The 23,422-nt window shown below is 42.0% G+C and overlaps 1 protein-coding gene across 1 annotated transcript; it reads left to right on the forward strand.

Annotated features, from left to right (window-relative positions):
* Window positions 1–8,421: 8,421 nt before the first annotated feature.
* RGN (regucalcin) lies at window positions 8,422–22,882 on the forward strand. The gene is made up of 7 exons (XM_059910652.1): window positions 8,422–8,512; window positions 10,689–10,869; window positions 12,865–13,047; window positions 19,396–19,611; window positions 21,125–21,256; window positions 21,618–21,772; window positions 22,454–22,882. The coding sequence occupies exons 2-7, from the start codon at window positions 10,701–10,703 to the stop codon at window positions 22,502–22,504; spliced, it is 906 nt and encodes a 301-aa protein (XP_059766635.1). The 5' UTR covers window positions 8,422–8,512; window positions 10,689–10,700; the 3' UTR covers window positions 22,505–22,882.
* Window positions 22,883–23,422: the final 540 nt, after the last annotated feature.

A 23,422-nucleotide genomic window follows, 5' to 3' on the forward strand; every position in this document is an offset into this window, starting at 1 on the left:
GCAAGAAGAAACTATTGAGTGATGGATATATTCATTATCTTGATGATGGTGATGGCTTCAGGCATATGTGTATGTGTCAAAACTAACCAAATTTTACTCTTTGTATATGTCAGTTTATTGTATGGCTCTTATACATCAATAAAGCTATTAAAATAAAACCTTAAAAAGACTTCTTCAATTATGTCTGTGTGTCCCTAGGAACTCTGTTTCATTGGCCTGCAATCAGGAGGTTTTATTCAGCTTCTGATGGGTAATGGTTGGGCTTCAGCCATGCTCTAGAGACACAAGATTGCACAAGCACCATCCTTACGGCCCATGGAAGTTCTCATGGGGTCTTCTGAATCTAAATCTGCAACCCTTCTATGCTAAACACCTGCCTCCTTCATATTTTCCTACTATTATGTTCTCTACCTGGCATAATTTCTCTAGGGTCAATTTGAAATTACCGTGGCCACACTGGGGAATTTCTGACATGAACAAGATTGTTCACTTAAGAAGTACCTCAGGGGATTTCCCTGGTGGTCCAGTGGTTAGGACTCGGAGTTTTCACTGCCGTGGCCCGGGTTCAATCCCTGGTCCGGAAACTAAGCTGTGCTGCGCGGCCAGAAAAAAAAAAAAAAAAGGGGTACCTTAGAACAAAAAGGGAAGAAACCCTCATGAGTCATGAGGAGATTGTTTTTATCTAAAAGAGAATTTTTTTTAACATAGGAAACTATATTAGCTTTGTTTCTATACTTCAAGGATTAATGAATGGTAGCTTTAAAATTATTTAGATTGGTAAAATTGTCAGTGGCCTGAGTTATTGTCTAAACCAGCTGTAATCTCAATATCTATATATCTATTTATCTTTCTATTTCTTGTGTCTGTCAAAATGGGGTTTCTGTATCAATACATTCTTCCTTCTTCAAAAAGCAACAAAATTACCCTTTAAAAATTGTAATTTCATGTTTGTCTGAAGCTGGGTCCCTCTTAATTTTTGTCCCTCTCCGTTTTAACCCCCTTAGGAAACTTTTAAAGATTAACTGATGAAAACACATTCAGTTGCATTGTAAAGCAATTATACTCCAATAAAGATGTTAAAAAAATTTTTTAATTAAAAAAAATTCAGTTGTTATGTGTACACTTTTTTTTCTAGTCCAGATAAACTGTCAAAAATGTCTAAAAAAAAGAAAATGTTATTAAATTATGTTTCTTTTTGTAGACACTGAAAAGTGTACTTACATAATAGCCTTTGTTATTCTAGTTATGAGGAAAGAAGAAAAGAGCTTAATTCCAAGATGAAGAAGAGCTTTTGATACAACTTAGTCTTTATTTATTTATTTATTTGGCTGAGCCGGGTCTTAGTTACAGCACATGGGCTCTTAGTTGCGGCATGTGGGATCTAGTTTCCTGACCAGGGATGGAGCTTGGGCCCCCTGCACTGAGAGCACAGAGTCTTAACCACTGGACCATCAGGGAAGTCCCATGACTGAGGGTCTTTAAAAATTAGTTTACCATTTAAAAATAATGTCAGCACAATATTTCGGTTTGTACAAAACCAGGGTTAAATTATTTAACCTTTCTAAATTTCCTACACTGGCTTTATGAGTTAAGTAAGTTACCATTGTTTCCATAACTTCCTGAAAAAATATATATACGAACAATTAAATGAAATGATAATAACTTTTTAAAGAGTTATTATGAAATTTTATGAAATTCTTAAACTGCTACAAATCACAAAGATTTAACATATTAGCTAAAATTGAAATTTCCAGATCCTGACTAATTTTAAGGCCTTAGATAAATGGTTAAGTTAATTAATAAATAATCTTTGGATATCTGGACAGTTTCTAAGTAAGAAACAGATACAAAACACTGGCCACTGGACATAACTCTTTATTCTTATCTCCTAGAATGGCACTGTCCTTATCGTCCATAAATTCAGGAGAAGTGCAGAGAACTAACTGAATTCTAAAACCAAAATTTTTAAAGTTCTCAGAAACCCCTTGAACGTCCATGGCCTAAAGTCTTGCCATGATCCTTGATAGCAGTAAGATCTGTCCCCTCTAGGATCCACAAGTTACCTCCTTCTGAGTTAATAACGAGTTGCCCCATGGATTTGGAAAGTAATCCCAATCCTAGACTCTACCCTATGACATGCTGATATCATTAATTACAGCAGGGAACTCATAAAATACCTCCAGCTTTATCACCAGCAAGTACAGCTGCTTCTTCAAAACACCCACCTAAGCAGCCTCTGCATGATCCCAAACCTGAAGGCTTGGTTTTCTGAAAAGGCATCAGAGAAAAACTGCCCTTGAGCCTCAGTGGAAAAGACCTTTTCAGGTACTGTTAGCAACCGACACAACACTAAAACTCCAAGGTACTGATACTGAAGTTCATGTTTCCCAGCTTATAAGATATACAGACCACCTAGAGGGGTGGGATAGGGAGGGTGGGAGGGAGGGAGACGCAAGAGGGAGGGGATATGGGGATATATGTATACCTATAGCTGATTCACTTTGTTATACAGCAGAAACTAACACACCATTGTAAAGCAATTATACTCCAATAAAGATGTTAAAAAAAAAAAAGATATACATCACTTCATCCTGACTACTGGATGGCCATTCCATTGGAATACTTTAAACAGGATTCTTAGGATCCCTCCAGAAACTGCTGACCGCGGAAGTTGACAGCTTCTGCCCAAGGTTAATTTTCTGATTCTTCAGTGGCCTTTTTCCTTCCTTTTTCCACTCATCTTGCCTGTTATTGTACTTTACACTCCCTAGGAACTGACTCTAAGGCTCAATATGTTCTTCCTTATCTTCATCCTATGACTTTTGACCCTTTATGATCTTCTCCCACTTCAGAAAAAGTAAAATGTTCTGATGGGTTTTTCTCAGACCATAGCTACTGCTCTGAATTTAACTGTTTGCTGACAAAAATTTAATCTTTTTTTCTTTTAAACACTTGAGAAGGTACGTTTCCTTTTATAGGCCCCTTCTGGTTCTTAAGTTTCCCCCACGTCATTAATCCCAAGCTTCAGTCACATAAAAATTGACCTCACATCAACAAAATGCTTCTACTGAGGTTACTACAACCCTATCAGCACAACGTAGCCCGTAAGGAATGAGAACTAATATTAGCTACAAACATTTTTTTTTTTAAATTTGACCGCACCACACAGCTTGCGGGATCTTAGTTCCCCGACCAGGGATCGAACCCGGGCCCCCAGCAGTGGAAGATTGGAATCCTCACCACTGGACCGCAGGGAATTTCCTACAAACATTTGTTCTCTTCAGAGACACTCTTTTTGGGAACTGTTTACCTCCACTCACGTTATCTGCCCTTTTCAAGGGACATATAATTAGCTCATGTAAAATGATACTTATACTCCCAGTAAAGTCTGTGCTCCATTGGGATACCATTTCTGAGGTGGACATCAGACTTACACCAACCTGCCACACACTAACTTATCCAATATATTTGGGGTAATTTTTTTTTTAACTTTATTTGTTTATTTATTTATTTATTTATGGCTGTGTTGGGTCTTCGTTTCTGTGTGAGGGCTTTCTCTAGTTGCGGCAAGCGGGGGCCACTCTTCATCGCGGTGCGCGGGCCTCTCACTATTTGGGGTAATTGTTAGAGACTTTCAGATATTTAAAACTACCTCTCTTCCAGAGGATCAAATTTTCCTGAAAAGAAGAGGGAAGCGCAGCAGAATCTGGACAACTCCCAGAAAGATAACTGGCTCCTCCTGCATTCCCTGTGAGCTGCGGTTCCCACCGTGGTGAAAAGGTGGCCCCAAACCTGTCTCGGACCCTAACAGATGCCCTAAATGACACAACTTCTACTCTAGAAGGCTCCCCCACCCCCAAAAAAGTCTAAATTCTTTAGCCAGGCTGTCACGAGCAATCCGAGGAGCGAGTTAGCTTTAGCAATACCTCTTGCTGCACTTATATAAATACTACAGGTCAAGTAGAACAATTTCTGATGAGGCTAAAAGAAAAAGGCACCTGGCTCTCTACAAGAGACCAGCTGGACCATGGGACATGTTTCCATGGCCTGGGTTGGGTCATCTAGGCCCCTGTGTCCAGAGTCTATTACGAGGACGAATCATCACCTTGTTTCTGGTAACTGCCTGTGGTGCTTTTGGCCGATGGATCCTGTCCAGAGTCGTAAATGCCGCTGTGCAGCCCTTGTCACATCAGAAGATTCAGTACCTCATCCTGCAACAAAAGGAGCAGGAGAGACTTGCCCAAGTCCTCCTGCAGACAATTTTCTCGGTGCCACCTCCAGATCAGCAATATCTCAGCAATGGTGATGATTAGAATATATAAATTCATGTCCTGTGGCCTGACCTCATCTGACCTTGGATGAAAGGGGGGGGAATGAGAAAGAAATGCAGCCCCTGACATCCAGGAGCTGGCCTGGCACTCTCAGCAAGGCCTTGGTGCTCTCCCGATGGACATGACCAATTTCACAGATTCCCAACATCAGACAAGGCCACTCTATGACTGTAATGGATCAAGACAAAAGCTAGACTAATAAGCATTGTCCAAATTCCCCAAATGACTAAACATCACCCTCTCCTAGCTCATATGAATGGGTGCTGCTTCTTTATCAATCACTCCCTTCGCCTCACCTTTCTAGATAAGGATTAAGATACCCAATCATAGACTCACCCCCACTTTCTGACAGCCTCCGATCCGTGGACCCTCCCCCCAAATCTCCTAACACAAGGCCACATCCCGTAATAGAATCTAACACCTTCTTACCGAGACATCGCATGGTGTATATGTTCTCCTTTGTGGCAAGGAATCAATGAACCCAGATTTGTGTGACTGGACGAACAAATTAATGAATGAAGCGGCTTATAATAAAAGATCCAGGACTTACCCTCTAAGAGCTCATAATGTAGCAGGAGAGACAGACAAACCAACGGTTCTCAGTCAGTGTGATGAGTATTGTGATAAAACGTAAAGACAGGATGCTGTACAAGTGACATGTCAGAGCCAGGGGTTTCAGTGAAGGCTTCCTGGTGGAGGGGACACTAGGGTGAATCTTAGGTAGGAGTTAGTCCAGTACAGAGGTAGGGGTTGGATTTAGTGGGAGGAAAAACGTGTCTAGTCAGAGAATAGCAAGTTCAAAGGCAAGAAGCAGAGAGAGTATATAGCTAGACCATGACTGAGGTCAAGAAGGGACTACCAGCAAGTCTTCAGGGCCTTATATGCTTTTGGGTCCATTGAAGGGTGGTAGGATTAGATTGTATTTTATAAAGATTCAATAACACATACTGTGATCAAAGTTAACAAATCATTTACCTCCAGATGTTAAGATGGATACAGCATCACTTTTATTGTATTGCCAAAAAGGCATAAATTGAATTAACCATGAGGAAAAAGCAAATTAAGGAACATTCTGCACTTTGAACTCCAAAAATATCAATGTCATAAAAGAAAAAAAGGCTGGGGAGCTGTCCCAGGTTAAAGGAGACTAAACACAGCTAAACACAATGCTTTACCCTGGATTGGAATTAGGAACGAAATACTTTTTTTTCTTTTGCTAGAAAGAACATTAGTGGGACAACTGATGAAACTCAGCTAGATAATACTGTATGGATGTTAATTGCCTGATCTTGGGAATTCCCTGGCGGTCCAGTGGTTAGGACTCCACGCTTTCACTGCTGCTGTGAGCCTGGGTTCAATCCCTGGTCGGGGAACTAAGATTGCCACAAGCCACGTGGTGTGACCAAAAAAAAAAAAAATCCCTGATTTTTTTTTAAATTTTATTTATTTATTTATTTATGGCTGTGTTGGGTCTTCGTTTCTGTGCGAGGGCTTTCTCTAGTTGCGGCAAGCGGGGGCCACTCTTCATTGCGGTGCGCGGGCCTCTCACTATCGCGGCCTCTCTTGTTGCAGAGCACAGGCTCCAGACGCGCAGGCTCAGTAATTGTGGCTCACGGGCCCAGTTGCTCTGCGGCATGTGGGATCTTCCCAGACCAGGGCTCGAACCCGTGTCCCCTGCATTGGCAGGTGGATTCTCAACCACTGCGCCACCAGGGAAGCCCCCAAATTCCCTGATCTTGATAACTGTACTGTGGTTATATAAGAGAATGTCCTTGTCTTCAGGAAATGCACACCACAGTATTTAAAGGTAAAGGAGCACCATGTCTGTAACTAACTCTCAAACTGTTCAGGAAAAAAAAAAATATATATATATATATATGTAAATGAGAGAAGGATAAAGCAAATGTGGTAAACTGTTAACATTTGGGGAACCTAGATGAAGGGTAGTCATGAATTCTTTATGTTATTCCTGCAACTTTTCTGTAAGACTGAAATTTTTTCAAAATATAGTTACCCCTTCCCTACCAAAAAAAAAAAAAAATGCATGTAGTTGAACAAGCTCTATGCGTCAGCACTGTGGTGGGACCTGGGAAGGAGAGGGTAAATAAGACGCATCCCCTGCTCTACAGGACTCATGGTCTAGCGGGCCATCTTGGCAGCGGATCCAAAGGTGTGAGACAAGACCTCCAAGAAGATGACAACAATTTGGGCAAGAAATGGGGAAGGCCTGAATGAACTAGGGCAGTGCCAACGTAGCTGGAAGGACATTAAAGGGACAATATTTATGATCTGGTGACTAACTGGACTTGAGGTAGGGAACAAGAGAAGTCTAGTGAGGTGTCCGGGCTTCTTACACAGTCCATTGGCCGGACCTTGGTCCCAGTAACCAAGACAGAGTGCTCGGGCAGTTTGTGGAGAGTAATGGGATTGGGTTTGGACAGCTCAGTGGTGCTGTTAAGTAGAGGGTTTGAGCTACAGGACTGTAGTTTAGGGGAAAGATCTGAGCTGAGATATATTTGGGGGAGTCATCAGCATCGAGGAGTTAGAGGAAGCCGCGAGATAAGAAGAAGGCACAAGAGAACTCCAACATCTGGAGATCTCAGTCCCAGTCTTTGCCTCACCCAAGAAAATGTCCTTCAAGTTCTTACTTTTCTACCGATGGTTTGGGCTCTTTGCCAGATTTTTCCCAGCTGGATGTGTGGCTTTCGGAGGCTCTTCACTTTGTAGACTTCCTTCCCACGCGTAAATGGGGACATGGGAGAGTAGTTGTCTTAAGCACCTCCCGGTGTGAAAGCGAAATAACTGAGGCCATAAACACCAGTTATTCTAAGTACTGACCGTAAACTGAACTGAGATTGCTCCAACCCTCTCCTGCCTGCCTAGAGCCTTGTGCCTTTAGGTATTGATTTCTGGTTCTTCCTCCTTAGTGAATTAAAGGAAATTAGAATGCCACAGTGATTGTGATTTGAGTGCGATTTGATAGTGCAGATGGCAAAGAATGGGACACTTGATTGAGAGATATAAATAATGAGGTAACACTGACCTTGGATTCAACACATACAATAAAATGCGTAAATCTCAAATGTGGCCCTGGATGGTTTTTGACAGTACATACACCTGTGCAACTCACGCCTCCATCGGGATACCGAACAGCTCCATCACCCCAGAAAATCCCCTCAACTCCCCTTCACAGTTAATACCTGACTCGAATCCCCCAGGAGCAGCCACTGTTCTGTTTACCTCCCTCCCTTAATTTTATTTTTTAATGTTTTAAACTTGTGGGTTATTTAGAGAGAGTATGGATGGTCAGGTGGCAGAGCCAGGAATGCATTTAGGCTCTCAATGGAGAATGTGAAACAGAGTACACTTTAGGAATATTTATTCCACAGGATTTTTTTTTATTGAGGTATAGTTGATGTACAATATTACATAAGTTTCAGATGTACAGCATAGTGATTCACAATTTTTAAAGGTTATATTCCACTTATAGTTATTATAAAATATTGGCTATATTCCCTGTGCTGTACAATATTTCCCTGTATCTTATTTATTTTATACATAGTAGTTTGTGCCTCTTACTCCACTACCTCTACCTTGCCCTTCCCCCCTTCCCTCTCCCCACTGGTAACCACTAGTTTGTTCTCTATGTCTGTGAGTCTGCTTCGTTGTGTTATAGTCATTAGTGTGTTGTATTTTTAAGATTCCATCTATAAGTGATATCACACAGGATTTGTCTTTCTCTGTCTGACTTATTTCACTAAGCATCAAATAAAGCCTCTCCTCTTGCCCCACCAAAAACATTTTGCGAGAGTTGGCCTCCAGTTGACTCTTCTCCACTAGGAAAATAGGATTTGTTTAACCGCTTGAACTTTCCTTTTGAACCTGTTTGTGTTTAACCGGACCCTCGACCCAATCTCTCAGTGAGGCATTTGGATAACTTTTTTTGGTTAAGTCAGAGATTACCTTTAGCTATCCGTCCAAACTCCAAAGCTTAGGTTCACTGGGCTCCAAGCCTCTGTCCCACCTCCCTGCCCCGGCGGGCTCTGCTGGATTCTTCCTGCCGAGGAGGAGGGAAGGCGTGGAGGGAATCGGTTTCCACCCACAGCCCCGGCCGGGTGACTCTCCACCTCGGGCCCTGCTCTGCCACCTGACCTCCGAGCCCCCTGCAAGTCATCAGGCTGGTGAGTGCCCTGCTCAGGCCGGCCTCCCCGCCCCCTCTCTGGAGAGGGGACATCTGGCGACAGCCAGCCCCATCCCCAAACCCGTGCGGCTGAAAGGAGACCGACCCCCTCTGCCACCCGGGGACCCGCGCCCCGCGCGCACCCCACTCGGCCGGCCGGGGCTGGGGAGGAGGCGGGCGCAACCTTCAGCTTCCCGGGGGCACCCGAGGCCGCGGCCGCGCCGCCAGCCAGTACCGGGCCCCGCGCCCGCACAGGTGGCCCGAGCAGAAAAGGGACATTTGCCAGACACCCCCTCCCCCCGGCTTGCACCACGGAGCGTGGGGTTAAAAGTTGCGATTGCAAAAGTCCCGCGTCTGATCTTGGGCCTTATCTCAGATTGACAGCCGGAAGGCCTTTAGAACCTCTGCCAATTTTTAACAGCCAGTGAGGACTGCAAATGCTACAGCGCTGGCAGGCAGCATTTGAGGACGATTTGAGCTGTGTTTCTTTAAAAAAAAAAAAAAAAAAGCGGTTTATCGAAGGTAATATTAAACCAAAGATTATTTTCCCCTATCATTAATTTGCCCATCCATGTGTGGGACCAGTGACTCCAAATCAGATAATTGTCAAGGAGAAGGGTGAAGATGCAGGCAGTTTTGATCATCATCAGGACGCAGTCTGGGAAAGAGAGAAGGCTCTTGAAAGTTGTCTGTCTTTCCTCTCCCACGTGGGTTTCTTAAGTAAGGATTTTTTCTTTTCTGATAATTTTTCTTTTTCTTCTACCTGTTCGCTGGTCACAGCCTCTGGCCTAAAGTCCCAGAATAGAATGTTCCTGCCTGTGGAGTTCAAGACTCCTTGCCAAACTGGCATGGTGCCTTCCTAGGCAGCAAGAAATAGCTGAGGGGCTGTCATTTCCTACAGTGGTGCCCCAACGATGTCCTTTTCTCCCCCCTTTCCATTGTCTGAATTTGAAAATGGATGTTATAGAGAACAGACTGGTGGTTGCCAAGGGGGAGGGGGCTGGGGGAGGGATGGAGTGGGAGGTTGGGATTAGCAGATGTAAGCTTTTATATATAGAATGGATAAACAACAAGGTCCTACTGTACATCACAGAGAACTATATTCAACATCTTATGAAAAACCATAATGGAAAAGAATATATTAAAAAAAGAATGTATATACATATATATATATGTATAACTGAATCACTTTGCTGTACAGCAGTAATTAACACAACATTGTAAATCAACTATACTTCAATAAAAAAAAAGAATATGGATGTTATTTCTACTTTAGTGTATTATCACTGATGAACTGCATTTCTAAAAATGCAGTTCAGAAAAGTGCAGAGCAGGAAGATTGGCCTTTGGGCCGTCAGAGAAGGCAATCAACACCATGCACGGATGGGAAGGGCAGCAGGAGAAGGACGCCCAGAGGGCCACCAATGAGGGAGTTTCCCACCCCCTGACCCGCCTTGGGGGCTTGGGTGCTGGCATAAAGGCAGCCTTGGCTTATAGAAGCAGCCAGCTCTCTCTGGGGGTCACTAGCGCCAAGGTGTGGATGTTGGAGTGTTGCTTTTTTTCTCTCTCTTTTTAAGAGAAACCTTGAAAAAAAAAAAAAAAAAAAAAGCACCGGTAAGTTGATTGAAGATCTCTTGTGTTATGGCCTATCAGCTCTTTCTTCTTTTTTATCTGTCTCGTCCTGCCACATTGCATATTTTGTTCTGATCTGGGGAAAGTGTGTCCAGCCTTTCCAGTTCTGATTTTATTTATTTATTTATTTATTTATTTATTTATTTTTGGCTGTGTTGGGTCTTCGGTTCGTGCGAGGGCTTTCTCCAGTTGCGGCAAGCGGGGGCCACTCTTCATCGCGGTGCGGGGACCGCTCTTCATCGCGGTGCGCGGGCCTTTCACTATCGCGGCCCCTCCCGTTGCGGGGCACAGGCTCCAGACGCGCAGGCTCAGCAGTTGTGGCTCACGGGCCCAGCCACTCCGTGGCATGTGGGATCTTCCCAGACCAGGGCTCGAACCCGTGTCCCCTGCATTAGCAGGCAGATTCTCAACCACTGCGCCACCAGGGAAGCCCTCCAGTTCTGATTTTAAAAACTCAATCTGTGTTGGGATCTTACCAGCGTCTTAGGTGTTTTGCTGAATTTGCTCCATGCGATGACATTTCACTTTATCTCTGTTGTCTTCAGTAAATCTCCCCCATGACAATGTCTTCCGCTAAGATTGAGTGTGTTTTGCGGGAGAACTGGCGCTGCGGTGAGTCTCCAGTGTGGGAGGAGGCATCCAACTCTCTGCTCTTCGTAGATATTCCTGCAAAAACGGTTTGCCGGTGGGATTCGCTCAGCAAGCAAGTGCAGCAAGTGACCGTGGGTAAGGATGAAGGATGGGCTTGGATCTGCCCAGACAGCCATCTCTTCCCTGGGGAGGGGCGGTCACCGAATGTGTCATTCCTCCGGGACCTTCTTGTTAAAGCGTACTGAATATGCTTGAAAACTGTTGGATTGTCATCCTTTCTGTGTCCCCCACTTTGACCCAGGAGTAAAATCTGAATACTTTCCTCTTCCCCTGCGGGTGCCGGGCAACATTCCCCATTGTGTTTTGGATGGTGAGTCACGGTAGGATCTTTCCTTAATACCTTCAGTTAACAGCCGTGAAAGTTGGAGACCTGGCTTGTGGCACAGCAAAGGTTATCTACCTTGAGTCAGGCCAAGGCCTTAATTTGCAAAAAAAAAATAATAATAATAATAACAACAGATATATGCCCTCTTTGTGCAAAGAGGAGCTTTTGGACTTAGAAAGCATTAACCGGGACTTTCTGTTCACTGTTCAAAATAGGATTCACAAAGGAATTTCGAGTGCATTGGAGTATGATTCTGTTAATGGCCCTGTGATTTCCCATGGAGGGGTTTATCACATTCTATGGCCCAAGGGTATGGGCTTGACTAGAGATAAAGAAGTTTCTTCTTTTCATTCTTGTGTTCGTGGGAAAGAGATACCAGGAATTCCTGTGACCTCAGGATGCTCTCTCTCAACCCAGAACTGGGGACCTTTTTTTTTTTTAGATGAGAGGGAACAGCTTTTAATTCACTCACGGACATGACTGTGGCTAAAGGCAAAATGACTGTGACCCGCTGTGATCAGACTTGGGGGAGGGACCCATCACCTTCCCTAGTCTCTCTTTCCCAGCATGCACACATTAGGGATATATTCCTACCCCTAATCTTCAAAACAAAAACAAAACAAACAAAAAAAAAACCCCAAACCCTGGGAAGGGCTTGTGCTGTCCACAGTAGCTTAAAAGCTAACAGAAGCCTCAGGCCACAGGTTCGGATCCCTGATGAGGATATGACGCTCCTACTAGTGTCTTGCACATTCCCTGGGACACTCCACGGCTCGAATTAACTTCTGCACAGGGCACCAAGCGTCTTGCACTGAATAGATGCTTAGGAAATGTTTTCACAATAAAGTCTGTCAATTTGTTTCCTGTGAGTACTCACCATGGTAATCAATCTCTCCACTTAAAAAAAAAAGTTTCCTTATACGTGGAAAAATGTTAAACCCAGAAAACCTAAAATTTAAATATACAAAATATAGTAGTATAAGGAAGACGTGATTTTTTAAATCACTGCATCTACATTTCTATTATTTTTAATCATGCTTACTTCCAAAAAGGATTTAAGAAACAATTTTCAATTAAATACATACAAACTAGGGTCCCTTTAAAAAGACAAGTCCTCCGCGATGAAGAGTGGCCCCCGCTTGCCACAACTGGGGAAGGCCCTCGCACAGAAACGAAGACCCAACACAGCCAAAAATAAATAAATAAAAATAAAGAATTATTCTAAAAAAAAAAAAAAAAAAAAAAAGACAAGTCCTAATTAAAAAAAAAAAAAAAGATAAGCCCTGTACTTGAGGGAGAGAGAGATGACACAAAACCCAGTTCCTGGAACTAAACACAGTTTGTGTCCCTGCATTTCCTGAAGATCGGGCAAACTGAGCATCGCTTGCTCTGTGACAACTGCCCTGGTTTACACACCACCCCCTTAGGAACCTCTCCTCTGAACTTGCTGTGGCACCTGCCCCAGTGTATGGCGGCTGCTGTGGTTTGACTTCTCTGCTTCTCCCGCTAGACTGGGAGCTTCCAGAGGAGTTGGGTTTCGTTCATCTTTCCATCCATGCTGCCCGGAACAGCACACGGAGTTCATGCTCAACGAATATACTCGGTTATGTAACCGTCACTATTCAACAGAGAGGAGGGAGCACTCCCCTTGCCAAAAGAGCTGCAACCTCTTAGAGATGCCGGGTGGCGTGATGGACACAGTGTGACTACTGGCTGCCCTCTGACTGCTGCTTTTACCTCTGCAGATGCCCCAGTCAGCTCTGTGGCCCTTCGCCAGTCAGGAGGCTACGTCGCCACAGTTGGAACAAAGTTCTGTGCTTTGAACTGGGAAGATCAGTCAGCAGTTGTCTTGGCCACAGTAGATAAAGACAAGAAAAACAATCGATTCAATGATGGGAAGGTGGATCCCGCTGGGAGATACTTTGCCGGTATGGTTTATCTTTAGCACCTACTTACTGAGCTTTGGGGAAGACCAGAATATGACTTACAAAAGCCTCACAGCTGCAGTAGTAAAAGAAGTATTCGTAACAGGTCTTGGGTTCTTCTCTTATTATTACTTAAGTCACTTGTATCAAAAAAAAAAAATCCCATGAGAAAAACTTCATAGATATCCCTTTCAACTGCTGTCTCTAGCAGACTAAAATTTGTATTGTATTTTTGTAGTTTAAATGAGTTTTAAGATAGAGGTTGTGTTGTGGTTACTGTTTAAATTGGAAATAATTTCAAACTTTCAGAAGAAAAAAGTAACAATAGTACAAACAACACCTGTATAGCCTTTACCTAGACTCACCTATTGTCAACATTTTGTTCCAACTGCTCTCTCAATACATAAACATTTTTCTCCAGGATCATTTGGAAGTAAGTTGCATATATCATGTGCCTTTACCTCTAAAATACTTCAGTGTGAATCTCCCAAGAAAAAAATGACGTATTCTTACATGACCATAGTACAGTAATCAACTCAAAGAAGTTTAACATTATGACAATTTTATATGATGTACTATCTATATTTCAGTTTTGTCAATTTGCCAAATAATGTCCTTTATAGCATTCTTTCCCTCCAGTACAGAATCCAGTCTAGGATTATGTACTGCATTTAGTTGTCATTTCTCTTTAAACTTCTTTCATCTGGAATGGAACATAGCCTTTCTTTGTTTTTTATGACATTGCCATTTTTGAAGACTACAATCTCACCCAACTCCCCTCTTTTTTAACAGAACATTCCTCATGTTTTTGCGTTTGTCTAATGTTTCCTTGTGATTAGGTTGATGCTACATATTCATGGCTGGAATCACTGCATAGGTGCTGTTCTGTCCTTCTCGGGGTATCCCATCTGGGTACCATCTGTCCCTCATTGGTGATGTCAGTTTTGATCACCCAGTTGAGGTCTTAGATTTCTCTGCTGCATAGTTAACTATTTTTAAATTGCAATTTATAAGCAGTTTGTGGGGTCTGTTAGTGATCTATTGCTGTGTAACAAATTACCCTGAAATTTAGTGGCTTAAAATAACAAACAGGGCTTCCCTGGTGGCGCAGTGGTTGAGAATCTGCCTGCCAATGCAGGGGACACGGGTTCGAGCCCTGGGCTGGGTAGATCCCACATGCCGCGGAGCAAATGGGCCCGTGAGCCACAGTTACTGAGCCTGCGTGTCTGGAGCCTGTGCTCCGCAACAAGAGAGGCTGCGTTAGTGAGAGGCCCACGCACCGCGATGAGGAGTGGCCCCCGCTTGCCACAACTAGAGAAAGCCCTCGCACAGAAACGAAGACCCAACACAGCCATAAATAAAAATAAAATATAACAAACATATATTATCTCACATAGTTTCTGAAGGTCAAGAACCTGGGTCTGGCTTGGCTGGATGGTTCAAGGCTATGTCCTGAAGTTGCAGTCAAGCTGTTGGCTGGGGCTACAGCCTTGGAGGGAGCTGGAGTCTCTGAAGCGGCCTGGAGGATCTGCTTCAAATCTCACTCACATGGCAGGCAGTTGACAGGAGGCTTCATTTCCTTACTGCGTGGGCCTCTCCATAGGACTGCCCGGGACATGGCTTCCCCCAGAGCCAGTGATGAGAGGCAGAGAGAGAGAGAGAAAGAGAGACAGCCCAAGATGGAAGCTACAGTCCTATTATAACCAATCTCAGAAGTGACATAGCATCACTTCTGCCATGTGCTATTGGTCACAAAATTATGGAGGGGACTAGACAAGGGTGTGAATACTGGGAGGCAGGGATCATTGTGGGTCATCTTAGAGGCTGGCTACAACATGCGGAGATACTTTAAGTCCAAGCAAATATCCTGGTCCTCATCAAAATATCTTCCTTAGGTTTTACATTCCTTGATGATTCTCACTTGAAGCCATCTTTATTATGATGGCTGCAGAATGACTTATATACAGATTTAAATGAATTTTAACTCTAGTTTGAAATTAAATAATGCATTTCACATTTAGTTCTCATTTAGCTCCCATCCTAACAACCCTGTAGTTAGCCAAAGTTGATTCTAAATCCCTGCTGTTTCCACCTCCCCACTCTGCCCCTCACGTCATCAGCCATGCTGTCCTGGCTCCATTCTCTTTCTTTCTTTCTTTCCTTTCTTTCTTTCTTTCTTTCTTTCTTTCTTTCTTCCTTTCTTTCTTCCTTTCTCTTTCTCTCTCCTTCTTTCTTTCACTGCGCTGGGTCTTTGTTGCGGCACGCAGGATCTTTAGTTGCGGCATGCAGGATCTTTTAGTTGCAGCATGTGAACTCTTAGTTGCGGCATGCATGTGGGATCTAGTTCCCTGAGCAGGGATCGAACCCGGGGCCCCTGCATTGGGAGCGTGGAGTCTTAGCCACTGGACCACCAGGGAAGTCCCTCCATTCACTTTCAACATGGAAGGTAAGTAAGATCTGAGCAGGTGGTGTGGATTGTTTCCCATCTTCCTGGACTTTACACAACCACAGATCTAGTCCAGGACAGGTTGAAAGATTAAAGATGAGAATCCATTGGAAGCCCTTCTGCCAGTAATTTCTGCAGGGTGAAGAAATATGATTGGATACTCTACCTCCTGTTGAAGTTGATTTTCTCTCTCCCTTATGGCTAGAAGTTTACAGCTCTGTGGCACTTGGTGAGACAAAATTAAAATGCCCTCAGAGGCCTGAGTTCTTAGCCTGGAGTCCCCAATTCTTAACCTTTGCCCTCTGGAGACCCCTTAAAATTGTAGGCATCAGTGTGCATACATACTGGTCATGTGCATCTGTCAGAAGCACCTGAGAAACTTTTTCTAGAGAGAGTTTATAGCTTTCAGCAGGTGTTGAGAGCTGTCCCTCGCCCAGAAAAGGGTGGGGTCATCTGATAGTCTGGATGGGGGTCTCTTAGTGGTGGGTGGTACCCTGAAGGTGTCCCAACACCCAAGGTCTCACCTGTCTGGGCTCACTACTAGATGATGATAAACCAGGGCTCCAGTTTCTTTCCCACTAAGGAAGAGCCCTTTCTAAGCAGTGGGGGATCCACATTCATGTTCCAGGCATCTCTTTCTGTGAGGCAGATAGTGGGGGAAGGGGGTGGGTGGGGGTGGAATAGAAATAATAGAAACAAGCCCAACTGCCCTATAGCAAAAAAAACAGGGAGGGAGGTCTGGCTTGCTGTTCAGGCTTCCCAGTTTCAGTCCATTTTCCTCTAACTCACCCTTCTTTCAGATGGCGCATGTTATAGTAAATGAGCTTTCCAATTTCTTCATTATGTTAAATTCTGCTCTGTCCTCTGAGATCACACTCAAGTCTAAGTGCATATTCCATGGGCACATGAGAAGAATGTGTATTCTGCTGTTGTTGAATGGAGTGTTCTCTATAAATGTCACTTAGGTCCAGTTTGGTTGATGGGATTCAGTTCTTCTATTTCTTTGCTGATTTTCTATCTACTTGGATCTATTACGGAGAAAGGGATGCTGACATCTCCAACCAGAATTATGGATTAGTGTGTTTGTCCTTTCAGTTCTGACTTTTGCCTTGTGTAGTTTGAAGCTCTGTTGTTAAGCACATGCACATTTAGGATTATTATGTCTCCTTAGTCAAGTGACTATTTTCACAGTATGTAGTTACTCCTATTTATCCCTGGTAGTTTTCTTTGCTCTAAGTATATCTTGTCTGATACTAACATAGCCTCTACAGTTTTTTAAAATTAATATTTGCATAGGATAGGTCTTTTCCCATCCTTTTACTTTTAAGCTACATATATCCTTATATTTGAAGTGAGTTTCTTATAGACAGCATATAGTTCTATTTTCAAACAATTTATTCTGACATTATCTTAATTGATGTGTTTAGATTATTTACATTTAATGTAATTACTGATATGCTTTGACTTAGATCCACCATTTTATTATTTGTTTTCTCTTCTTTCCCTCTGTATTTTTTTGTTACTCTGTTTCCCCTTTCCTGCCTTCTTTTAGGTTATTTGAATATTTTTTAGAATTCAATTTTAATTTACTTATTGTGATTTTTCACTATATCTCTCTGTATAGTTTTTTAAGGGTTCCTGAATGGATTTCAAATGTATAGTTAACTTTTCACAGTCTATCTAGAACCAATATTTTACCACTTCAATTGACAATCACCCATTTATGTCATAGTTGTCTTTACATACATAGATTTAAAATCCCATCAGAAAATGTAATTTTTGCTTTTGATCATCAGAAATATTTTAAGGAACTAAAGGGAAGAATAGTCTATTATATTTATTCATATACGTGCTATTTCTATTGCTCTTTCTTCATTCCTGTTGTTCCTTTTGGTATTTTTCCTTTTGCTGTTTCCCTTCTGTCTGAAGAACTTCCTTTAGCAATTCTTTTAGAGCAAGTCTGCTGGCTATAAATTCTCTTAGTTTTACTTCACAGGAGAAGGTCTTTATTTCACCTTCATTCTTTAAGGATATTTTCACTTGATATAAAATTCTAGGTTGACACTTTTTTTTCTTTCAACAAATTAAAAATGTATCACTTTCTTCTGACCTCCACAGTTTCTCATGAATAATCAACAGTCATTGAAATCATTATTCTCCTATATGTTGTATGTATGTCATTTTTCTTTCATTAATCTTAAGGATTTCTATTTAACTTTTTAACTTAAGTTTGGTTGTTTGTTTTTTGGGTTTTTGTTTGTTTGTTCTTTTTTTTTTTTTTTTTTGGCCACGCCACGTGGCATGTGGCATCTTAGTTCCCCGACCAGGGATCGAACCCGTGCCCCCTGCATTGGAAGCATGGAGTCCCATCCACTGGACTGCCAGGGAAGTCCCTATTTAACTTAAGTTTTTAGAAATTTGATTATGATGTGTCTGGGTATAGGTTTCTTTGGGCTTATCCTGTTTGGGGTTTGCTCAGCTTCTCAAATATATAGTTTTATGCTTTTCACCAAACTTGGAGAGTTTTGAGCCATTACTTCTTCAAATATTTTTTGGCCCTGTATTCTTTGTCCTCTTCTCTAGGAATCTAGTGACACATATGTTAGCTCTTTTGTTGTTGTCCCACAGGTCCTTAACACTCTATATTTTTTTCAGTCTTTTTTTCTCTCTGTTGATCAGATTGGATAATTTCTTGATCTAGCATCAGATACACTGACTCTTTCCTCTATCATCTCTATTCTGCTATTGAGTCCATCCAGTGGGTTTTTTATTTCATTGATTTTATTTTTCAGTTCTAAAATTTTCACTTGGGGATTCTCTATATCTTCTCCTCCTTTGCTGCTATTTTGAGTTTTGTTTTAAGACTCTGCAGATCATTCATTTGAGCATTTTTATAAGAGTTGCTTTAGTCTTTGTCAAGTAATTCCAACATCTGTGCCATCTCACTGTCTGCCTCTTGATTCTTCTTCCTATACGACTTGAGATTTTCATGCTTCTTTGTGTTGCCAAGTAACTTTGGATTGTATCCTGGACATTTTGACTATTACCTTATGAGATGCTGGGTCTTGTTTAAATCCTATGGAGAATGTTGATGTATTTGTTTCAGTAAGCAATCTGTATGTTTAGGTTCAGATCACAAGTTCCAACTTACTTTCTATTAGGTGCCATTAGGTGCGCCACTCAGTGGTAAGTCTGAGCCCTAGAAGGAGTTCTATCCATTAGCTCCGTTCTCCAAATCTTTAGCATGCTAATTAGAATCAGATCCATGCGTGTACAAACAGATGAGCCCAGTAGATCACAAACAACTTTATGGGGTTGCATTCCTGAACATCATCCCTCTTTACTATCTTCTAGTACTTTCCAGCTTCCTGTAGCTCCTTTTCACTCCTCCAGTCAGAAACCACCCACTTCTATGGCTGTTCTGCCTCCAGGGCCAAGTGGCAGGAGGGGAGAGAGAGAGAGAGAACATGAAAGCAACGGTGTTTGATCTGCCCTTTTGTCCCTGCAGCTTCACTAAATGGAGAGGAATGTCGCCTTCCCTCACAGTTTTGATTCCTGTAGTTTCCTGTTGCTGACCACGCTCTGCCTTTGCTACCCTCACTGCAGAATTGCCTGGGGGCTGGTGCATGAGAAAATGGAGAAAAAGGAGTAGAAAATAAGCAGGGGGTTTCTTCCTCTCTCTCTCTCAGAGCCGTAGGAGTGTTTTCTGCTCCTTGTGCCAGATCTAGAGGTTTCTCTCGGACCTCTTTCTGCCTGCACCATGGTGCTCACTTCCAAGTTTCAGGCTGGGTTGAGTTCAGGCCAGGACATACTAGAGGATAAAATGGAGAACTCAAGAACTCGCCACCAATTAGGTGATACTTCAAATTCTGTGTTCTTCTCTGAGCCGCCTGATAATTTTGTAGGTACCATGGCTGAGGAAACAGCTCCAGCAGTTCTGGAGCGGCGCCAAGGGTCCCTGTACTCCCTCTTTCCCGACCACCATGTGGAAAAGTACTTTGACCAGGTGGACATCTCCAATGGTTTGGATTGGTCTCTGGACCACAAAATCTTCTATTACATCGATAGCCTGTCCTACTCCGTGGATGCTTTTGACTATGACCTGCAGACAGGAAAGATCTGTATGTACTCTTTCATTATTTTTCTTAATATTGCTGGTATTTTTTTCATATGCATATGACTAGCAGGCTGCCTCGCCCTTAACCCACTTGAAAAGGTCCTTACTTTTCAAACAAAGAACTGCCTAATGTTATGATTCCAATATTGTAATGATTACACAGACGACTATACTGCCGGTCAAGCCATGGCTCTCAGCACAACTAAATATGGTCACAGTTGGCATAATATGGCTAGGTCCTTAATCCTTTTTCTTGCAACCATCACTAGAAAGAGGCTCACTGTAAAACGGATCCTGTCTTACCAGCTGGTGCTTAAAGGCAAATAGTATACAGCAGAATGGGACAAAAGAACAGAAAATTAGAGTTTGGGGTTGATATTTCTTATTTGTACTTTAGTTAACTATAGGCAAGTACTTAAAGACAAATTAACAACCTTTCAAAATGGAAAAGTAAAAAAAGTAGTTGCAGATTGTTCAACTCCACCAACGGGATCTAAATGAGCCATAGTTGGAAACTGGGAGGGAAGGAATTATTGGAAAGAATTTAAAAAGGAGTGCTTGAAACTTGCATGAAAGGTGCCAGACCACAAGAGCAAAACCAATCATAAAAATGACTTGAAAAAAATCATGAGTCTCATGTAGATTTAATCAGAGGCAAAATATTCCAGCACAGATGTTTTGCTTTGAAATATGTAGTGCTCTTTTTCATGACTGTTTTTACCCACTTTACTTACACATGGTTTTAACATTTTTTCCCTTATACCTCAATCTGATTACTGTAATGACCTGGATTTTGTAGTGTAACGTTCCTCCGGATTTTGATGCTTGTTTTTTGTACATTATGATTCCCTTTAAGGCCGTCCAGTTGGTTTCAGAATACCCCTCTTTTCAGAAACAAGCTCTTCTAATATTTAGATAGGGTGATTTTGGAGCATTTAGTTGGGCAGAAACAGAACTCATACACCTTGTTAGTTTTTGTGCGTGAATTGTTGGCAGCTCAAACCTGGGCCCTCGGCTGTGAGAGCATGGAGTCCTAACCACTGGACCGCCAGGGAATTCCCCAAAGTAGGCATTTTTTTGAAAGTAAAACAGCAAAGGTCTGACCACAGACTGAAGTGTGTCTGAGGTGGGCATGCAGGGCTTCAGTTCAGGTCCCTCAAAAAGATCTTTTGTTATTTTATTAAGAATTCTGCTTTCTTTTTTCTCTCCTCCTCTGAAAGCTTAAGTAGCTGTGTCTGTACCCAAACTAAAAGGAGTGAATCCACCCCAAATCCTACAGTACAAATCCTTTGTTGAGGGGTGCCCACTCATGTTTTTGGACATTTTTAGAGTTAGGAATCCTCCTGAATCATCCCACCTGTGGTACCCATTTGCCAGACACTGGATAAGCAGAAGTGATCAGTATTTATAATCAACTTGATTGCTAATTGTTTGGCGCTCAGTATTGAGGGGCCTGTGGTTTTGGGGTGGGTGTGTGTGGTTGGTTTGTCTGTTTGTTTGTTTGTTTTTAACCATAGCCAACCGCAGAAGTGTTTACAAGCTGGAGAAAGAAGAACAAATCCCTGATGGAATGTGTATTGATGTTGAGGGGAAGCTCTGGGTGGCCTGTTACAATGGAGGAAGAGTGATCCGTTTGGATCCTGAGACAGGTAGGCCCACAGCAAAATGAAAAACCCCCTCCATGTCTAGGAAACACCAGACACTAGGGGCCAGAGAAACTTCATCACTAATAAAGTTATATAGAGATATATTCAAAGGTCTCAATTGGATGATTTTGGAAATAAAGGCCAAAGATATAGCCCAAACGTTATAGTAAGAACTCCTTTTCCTGTAGAGGTAAATCTTTTTTGCCCAGAAGAAATTGTCAGGGAAGGTAGGTGAAATACCTGGGCGAAGTCTGACCTCCAAATCGTCTTTGAACTTTCCTATTGCTCCACAAGGGGTCCCGAAAAGTTGTGCGGGTGGAAATTTGCTAGAGCTAGACTTTAAATGAAATATTTGGTGACCTAGGGAAAAGACTCCGAACTGTGAGGTTGCCTGTTGTTAAAACAACCTCATGCTGCTTCGGAGGGAAGGATTACTCTGAAATGTATGTGACCAGTGCCCGGGATGGGATGGACCCCGAGGGTCTACTGCAGCAACCTGAAGCTGGTGGAATTTTCAAGGTGATCTGGCTATTTCTTTTATTTTGAGGGTGAGGTGGGAGATCTTCGGTTAAGTAACTGAGTGATTGGTGCTTTTTCATACTTCCCAAACACAATTGTATTTGGCATTTAAGCTCATCATGCTAGACTTAAAAACATTTTATTGAGATTTTCTAGACCTGAAGTCCAGGACAATGTGTTCAGCCCACTTTGTACAGTGCTTTAAAATATTTTTTTGCTTCAGTGGTATTTGAAATTCTATAAATCAGTAGAATAGGCTTGGAAAACCAGTGTTTGAAACACATTTATAAGATTAGTTGATTGTTTTGATGTTGCAAGAATATTTTCAGGTTCTTAACTTTTTTTGGCAGTGAAATAAACACTGATAAGAGTTATAGATCTCTTGAGCTGAAAAGAAATGTAGAAGTCATCTGGCGCAAACCCCTTTCTTAACAGATGGGAAGAAGATAGAAATAAATTCAGTTTTCAATCCTAGTTGTAAATGGTTGCTAGTTGAATTATTATCTATGTGAATAATTGGGTTGGACCATAAATACCTAATCAAATAGTTCCTTTTTATTATAGGAAACAAAACAAGGATAATAGGTGGCTAAATATATTATTGTGAATCATAAAAATGTTTTTGGAGAATATTTGTGAATTACCTTGTATCAGAGTTTCTCTCTTTTCTTTTTTTAACAGATAACTGGCCTGGGGGTCAAAGGAATTCCTCCCTATCCCTATGCAGGATGAGTGACAGGCCTTCCTTCATAGTGGAGGAGACTTCTTAGAAGACAACTAGAAAATTCTGGTGCTGAAATTTCAGTCTAGTTACAAAAAAAAAAATGAAGCAATGATATTAATAGGATTAAATTTTTAATTACAATTTTTAAAACATAGAGCATTTTTAACAAGGGGTGACAGGTGGTTTTGATAACATACTATAAGGCCTTCTGCAAAAGTGCTATAGAAATATAGAGGTGTTCAACCGTCAACCAGCCTCTTGATTCTTTGCAAATTGCTGGTGGAATTGGGGGAGGGGGAAGGGACCATATTTGTTCTTTACTCTGCATTCCATACTTACTATACCTAAAGCTTTAAAACACTAATAAATAGTAGTCTGGTAATGACTTGCTATGATTACGTTCCTTTTTATTTTCATCATAATCTTATAAAATATGCTGCAGTGCCGACCTACCTTCGTATTACTTTTCCTGTATGTTATTTTACAAACTAAAATATTACTGGAGGATAAGAATCAAACATTTTGGCAAAATCTATGGTTCCGACTGCCACCTAGTAGATGTAATGTATCACTTTGGAAAGAATACTTTAAAAATAGCCTTATTGAGTTTTCATTGACCTACACGTATTTAAAGTGTACAATTTGATAAGTTTGACATATATATACACATTAATGAAACCAACGCCTCAAGTAAGATAATGAATCTATCCACTACCCCAAGACTTTCCCTGTGTCCCTTTGTAATCCTTTCCCTTGGTCCTTCTGTATGCCTGCCCCCATCCCCAGGAAACCACTGATCTGATTTCTGTCACTATAAATTAGCCTTAAAATTGGGTACTGTGATTTCTCCAACTTTGTTTTTTCAAAATTGTTTTAGCTCTTTTAGTTCCTTTGGCCTTCCATATAAATTTTAGAATCAGCTTGAC

Source organism: Balaenoptera ricei, chromosome X (assembly GCF_028023285.1).
Source record: "Balaenoptera ricei isolate mBalRic1 chromosome X, mBalRic1.hap2, whole genome shotgun sequence".
In the NCBI taxonomy this organism is placed as follows: domain Eukaryota; kingdom Metazoa; phylum Chordata; class Mammalia; order Artiodactyla; family Balaenopteridae; genus Balaenoptera; species Balaenoptera ricei.

Excerpts from the sequence above, each read along its gene's own strand:
- RGN (XM_059910652.1), top strand. The coding sequence starts at position 10,701 with ATGACAATGTCTTCCGCTAAGATTGAGTGTGTTTTGCGGGAGAACTGG. Across the intron at positions 10,870-12,864 it reads AGTGCAGCAAGTGACCGTGG|ATGCCCCAGTCAGCTCTGTG; the intron begins GTAAGGATGAAG and ends TTACCTCTGCAG. Across the intron at positions 21,257-21,617 it reads CCGTTTGGATCCTGAGACAG|GGAAAAGACTCCGAACTGTG; the intron begins GTAGGCCCACAG and ends TTGGTGACCTAG.